The 5,609-nt window shown below is 43.8% G+C and overlaps 1 protein-coding gene across 1 annotated transcript; it reads right to left on the bottom strand.

Moving 5' to 3' along the window:
- Nucleotides 1-669: 669 nt before the first annotated feature.
- LOC109461934 lies at nucleotides 670-2,770 on the bottom strand. Its single transcript, XM_019758415.1, has 3 exons — nucleotides 2,537-2,770; nucleotides 2,033-2,171; nucleotides 670-1,642 (listed from the first exon to the last, which is right to left on the bottom strand). The coding sequence occupies exons 1-3, from the start codon at nucleotides 2,665-2,667 to the stop codon at nucleotides 1,394-1,396; spliced, it is 519 nt and encodes a 172-aa protein (XP_019613974.1). The 5' UTR covers nucleotides 2,668-2,770; the 3' UTR covers nucleotides 670-1,393.
- Nucleotides 2,771-5,609: the final 2,839 nt, after the last annotated feature.

Here is a 5,609-nt window from a genome sequence, read left to right as displayed (position 1 = left end):
TTTTTTTTTTTTTTTTTTTTTTTTTTTAGTTCTGCTTACATGAAAGGTAAGTTCTGCTTACATGAAAGTTCTCTTTTGATGGGGCTTTTGTAGTCCTCAGAAGACACATGTTTATTGTAGTTTGTGAACAGTGAGTTTTCTACAGATTTGGCACTATTTTAAAACATATACGCGTTATATAATGCGTTCTATGAACACAGACATACTTTCAAGATAATATACACGTTATTGGCATAAGTCACCTGCTCAGGTCAACGACCTGCTTCCAGACTGGACTTTAACCTGTTTGTCTTGTGACTGTGGTATAAGGTGTGTTGGCCAAACTGAGTTTAATCAGATTATTTTTCTTCAAAGTAATATCTTTTTAACACAAACCAATATCGTGGAAAGACCCGTGGATATGCATATGCAGGCTCCCTCGGGTTTAATAGTCTCCATCAGTCTAACAAAAATGCGGGTTAAATACATTAAATTTTAGCCAAATAGCCAGAATAATCTTGGCCAGGGGAGTTCAGCCACCGTAGAGTTCATTTTGGAACATTACCATTCCGGGGACTGACTCTCCTGCCCAATTATCCTTCCCTTTCTCGCCGAATTCTGCTATCCGTATACTAGTAACCTCGTAAGAAGGTCTGGTTGTGGCTACCCCAGGCTCAAGGAGCCTACCTTTCTTCCGGCGCACAGGGCATGTACGAGCAGTGGTAGAATTTGGTTTGAACGAAGGCCTCCTGCCCGTCCACCATGAAATAGTCAGACTTTCCGAACAGCCTGGTCCCGTATCGGATGATGAGGATCATGGTGGTGGCTGTATTCCAGTGTGGGGGTTATCAGAACTAGAAATAGTGGGCTGTCTTGCCGCCAAACTACTTTATGTAGCGTGGAACGTCCGAGTTGTCTGCCTTACAGCTTTCTGTTGACGATTGTTTACACATACCTGCACGTGGGGCATAGAAGTCACTAACCCAACACTACGTCGGCAGCAGAACGTACTGCACTTGCGCGAAGTCCGGAACGTAACACGGCACGGTACTTTACAGACCGTATCGTTCATTGTCCAGTGTCATGGCTGAAAAATTGTGCACTTTTGTCTAAAAGCACCAAATGTGGTACACGTGAGATAAATATTGATTTATTTATCTATTTCTGTTTTATTTGAACAGGGTAGAGACCTCAGTGCTATTTAAAAACACTGCTTTTCAGGAATGCCCTGTGACAACAAGTTACACATGAAAACAATGAAACCAGCATAGTATAGCTGAACACACAAGAATAATACACAAGAATATTGTCCATACACTTTAACCCTAGCAATGTCGAGCAATTTGGCAGCTGCATAGATGCATGTAAAGAGTGAAGGTGGTGTCTGCCTTCTTGGCATAATATCAACTGACTCTCAGTGACCATGATCTTGCATTTCGACGAGTTGGACAGCTTCCTGATCGGGGCCGCCGGGATCCGCGGCCTCGGCAGCCGCCAGCTCTTGTAGGAACCGCTGCACCACCACCAGGCCGACCATGTTGAGGTACTGCTGCTTGCTCTTCTCGCTGGCTTTCGGCTTGTAGACAGTGAGCAAAATGGCGGCGAACAGACACACGACGGACAACCCAAGCAGCGCCCACGGCCACACTTCGTCAGAATGTCCCTGGAAGGGAAAGTTTGTTTTAAATATTGCACGCCACAACTATGAAGAAACACAGTCTAATAAGAAATAAAACTGCATGATTATATGGCTCTCTCCAATGCAACCTGGCCAGGAATTGGGAACATCAATGAGTATCGTTCAACAATATTGTGTGCATTTACATATGACGAAACACCTTTCGAATACATGGAATATTGCTACTGTCATTCAAAATGGCAAACTAACTTAAGGTATATTTCAAATAAAATAACTGGAATATGTGGAAGCATGTAAATGACATATTTGTAATGCTATCATTTCTTTCTTTCTTTGACTGGGTTAAGTGGAGGGATTTTTTGTTATATAGTACTGGAACCTGAAAGAGATTAGATAAAGACTACTATATCTTACCCTTACTAGTTGGATAACAGCCACAACCATGAGGATGAGGAAGCTATCCCAGGCCAGGTACCGAAGCCACGCCCACCCCACCGACCTGCCCACCACCTCCGGAAGCTCGATAGCGCAGCCGTCTGGCAGGAACAGGTAACTGTGTAAGAGGAAGAGGAACAATGATCGTAAATATAGGAATTATTATAATAGCAATGGTCTACTGCAAGTAACTCTGCAGTATTACCACCAAATCAATAGACTGACTTGCACTGAATAATCAGTTCAGAAGTAATAATTTTTAAAACTTTTTTCGGCGTACCACTGACGAGTACAGCAAACTGAAATTTTTGACATGTTGACCCAGAAGCGAGGTTATACCGGCTATATAGATACAGATACAGATACAGCGACAGCTAGGTATTATTTAGCAAACAGGCAACGTTGGGGGGTTGGCTTACTGTACAAACAGCTTTCACGTGTAACGTTACGTGTAGTGAATCAAGCGGCAGAAGTAAGACTTACCTCTCTTTGGGCCCATACGGCATGGAGTTGCAGTGGTCGAATAATGTTCGCACGTACATCTCCTGCCCCTCCACAGTGAAGTAATCGCAGGACCCGAATAGCCGGGTACCGTAGATGTACACAATCGCCATGGTAGCAGAACTATTAAAACAACCTAACAAGCACACCCACAGTGGCAGGCCTCAAGTAGTGTTCGAAGCTGGTGCACATGTGTTACACCGAAGGGCTGTTATACTGGCTATACAGATACAGAAGTAAGCTCGAAGGACCTGCTACCACACACTACTTCCTTGTCCACATGACCGCCAGTTCTCCTATTCTGCGGGCCTATTAATTATTAGTAAAAAAGGACCTGTTCACACTTGTTGAAACGTACAACAATGCACATGCTGGTGTTCAAGCCACGTTATCGGCGTAGGGCCCTGCTACCATTAGGGGGTTCAGCTGGGGATATTGTGATACCCCCTGCCTGTTCCTGTTCCATATACATACTTGTGTTGACGGCCAGGCCGTTGGAATAAGGCAAGTCCACAGCACAGGTGTATACTCGTATATTATACTATGCTTGTACAAGCATTATAAGGTGCGATGGTCTGTTTCTCAGAGGTCTTCCAGTCCGATCGTCAGACAACACGCTTTAAAATCACGATTTTATATATCAAAATTGTATAACTTTACACACACAAAATGTAATTTAATAATGTAGTTTCTCGCCGAATTCTACCATCCATATAACCCCCGCAGGAAGGCCTGGTTGTGGCTACCCCAGACTCAAGAAGCCTACCTTTCTTCCGGCGCGCAGGGCATGTACGAGCAGTGGTAGAACTTGGTTTGAACGAAGGCCTCCTGCCCGTCCACCATGAAATAGTCGGACTTTCCGAACAGCCTGGTCCCGTATCGTATGATGAGAATCATGGTGGTGGCTGTATTCCAGTGTGGGGGTTATCAGAACTAGAAATAGTGGGCTGTCTTGCCGCCAAACTACTTTATGTAGCGTGGAACGTCCGAGTTGTCTGCCTTACAGCTTTCTGTTGACGATTGTTTACACAGACCTGCACGTGGGGCACTGAACTCACTAACCCAACACTACGTCCGCAGAACGTACTGCACTTGCGCGAAGTCCGCGAACGTAGCACGGCACGGTACTTTACATGCACCTTCGCTTGGAACCTTTAAAAGACTGCTAGCATCGTAACTGACTTTGACTGAACAACTTTGGACACAGCGACTTATGAGTTATTTATTAGTTATTGCCATTTGTTTTATTTATTTACTTTGTGTGAGTTACCGAACGACTTTGGACACAGCGACTTATGAGTTATTTATTAGTTATTGCCATTTGTTTTATTTATTTACTTTGTGTGAGTTACCTTGTGTACAACAATTATTACTTTGTGTTTTCGTTTGTGAGCAAGCAGTATTTATGTTATGACCCCTTGACACTCCTCCACGCTCGACCTCTATGAAAAGCGGCCGAAATAGCGGCCGATTAGAGCATGTACGAGGGGTGTTCAAAAAGTTCTCGGCCTCACCTAGAAAACGTCAGGGCAGTAAAATTTTTCTTACGCTATTTTTTAATATAGTCCTCTCTAACTGCAACGCACTTAGTTCAGTGATGCTCCAGCTTTGTTTTCCCCTTGTGGAAGAAGGTTGCATCTGGGACCCCCAGATAGGGCTCAATCGCACTGATGACGTCATCATTACCATCAAAACGTTGACCACGTAGGTGAAACTTGAGTTTAGGAAACAGGTAGAAGTCCAAGAATGCTAGTTCGGGTGAATTGGAAGGGTGGGGTTAGACTGCAAACCCAAATTCGTTTGCTGCTGTCGCTGACCCCTGTGCTGTGTGGACAGGTGCATTGTCATCACGCCAGCTCGGTGCTTTCCTCTTCTTTTCTCTTTGATCGTTGTCCTCAACTGTCGCAATTCTGTCGAATAGTATTCCACATTGATGCTTTGACCCATTCGCATGTAGTCAATCATGATTACTTCCTTACTGTCCCAGAAAACAGAGGCAAAACCCCTGTCAACGGACAAAACTCGCTAAAACTTCTTGGGGGGTCGGGAAAAATTCTTTATCCATTGTTTGCTCTGCTCTTCTGATTCGGGGTGAAAGTGGTGAACCCAGCTCATCTTGGGTTACAAATGTTTTGAGAAAATTGCATGGATTAGACAGAATTCGTTCCTTGAAATGTGCAGCCTGTTTAACTTCTGATGTTCAGAAAACATTCGAGGCACCCACCATGCAGACAGTTTGTTCATCCCCGGGATGTCCGACAAAACATTGTGAACTGAGCCACAGCACAGGCCAAAGACTCTGCTACATGTTGGACAGTCTCACATCTGTCATTAACTACCATGTGGGGGATGGCCTCAACTGGATTGTCCGTGGTGCTGATTTGTAGCATCCTGACATATGTTCATCTTTTGTGCTCTCCTTGCCGCGCTTATAGCTAGTAACCCAGTTCGTTATAGTTGAATAAGATGGGGAGTCATCACCAAGTGTCTTGACCATGTCTTCATGGATGTCCTTAGGAGACATCCTTTTTTATCGATACACTTGATCACAGCACACGCTTCTGTTGCGGCCATTTTGTGATTTTGACCTCACCCACCCCATTTTCACGGCGCGTCACGTGCTAATTAATGAATATAAAAATTTGAATTTTTGCGTGCAGTGATGTAAGACGACATAGTATACAGCTATATCGAAGAATAGGAGTTTGACTTTTATTTTCTAGGTGAGGCCGAGAACTTTTTGAACACCCCTCGTAACACAGTTACAGATCGAGTTGAAATAAAGGCTCAAACAAACAAACATAACGTATCGTTCACCGTCCAGTGGCATAGCTGAAAAAAACGTGCACCTTTGTCTAAAAGCACCAAATGTGGTACACGTGAGATAAATGTTGATTTATTTATCTATTTCTGTTTTTTAAACTATGGTAGAGACTTTAGTGCTTAATTGAAAAACACTGCTTTTCAGGAATGCCCTGTGACAACAAGTTACACATGAAAACAATGAAACCGGCACAGTAAACAATACATAAAGTTACAAAACAACCAAGCGTAC

The sequence above is a fragment of the Branchiostoma belcheri genome, unplaced genomic scaffold (assembly GCF_001625305.1).
Source record: "Branchiostoma belcheri isolate BF01 breed outbred unplaced genomic scaffold, Haploidv18h27 scaffold973, whole genome shotgun sequence".
NCBI lineage: Eukaryota > Metazoa > Chordata > Leptocardii > Amphioxiformes > Branchiostomatidae > Branchiostoma > Branchiostoma belcheri.
The sequence above is the reverse complement of the archived record's forward strand: the minus strand, read 5'-3'. Positions and strand labels throughout refer to the sequence as shown.

Coding starts and splice junctions, on each gene's coding strand:
- LOC109461934 (XM_019758415.1), bottom strand. CDS start 2,667: ATGGCGATTGTGTACATCTACGGTACCCGGCTATTCGGGTCCTGCGAT. Junction 2,172..2,536: donor CCGTATGGGCCCAAAGAGAG/GTAAGTCTTACT, acceptor CCTCTTACACAG/TTACCTGTTCCTGCCAGACG. Junction 1,643..2,032: donor CTGTTATCCAACTAGTAAGG/GTAAGATATAGT, acceptor TTTCCCTTCCAG/GGACATTCTGACGAAGTGTG.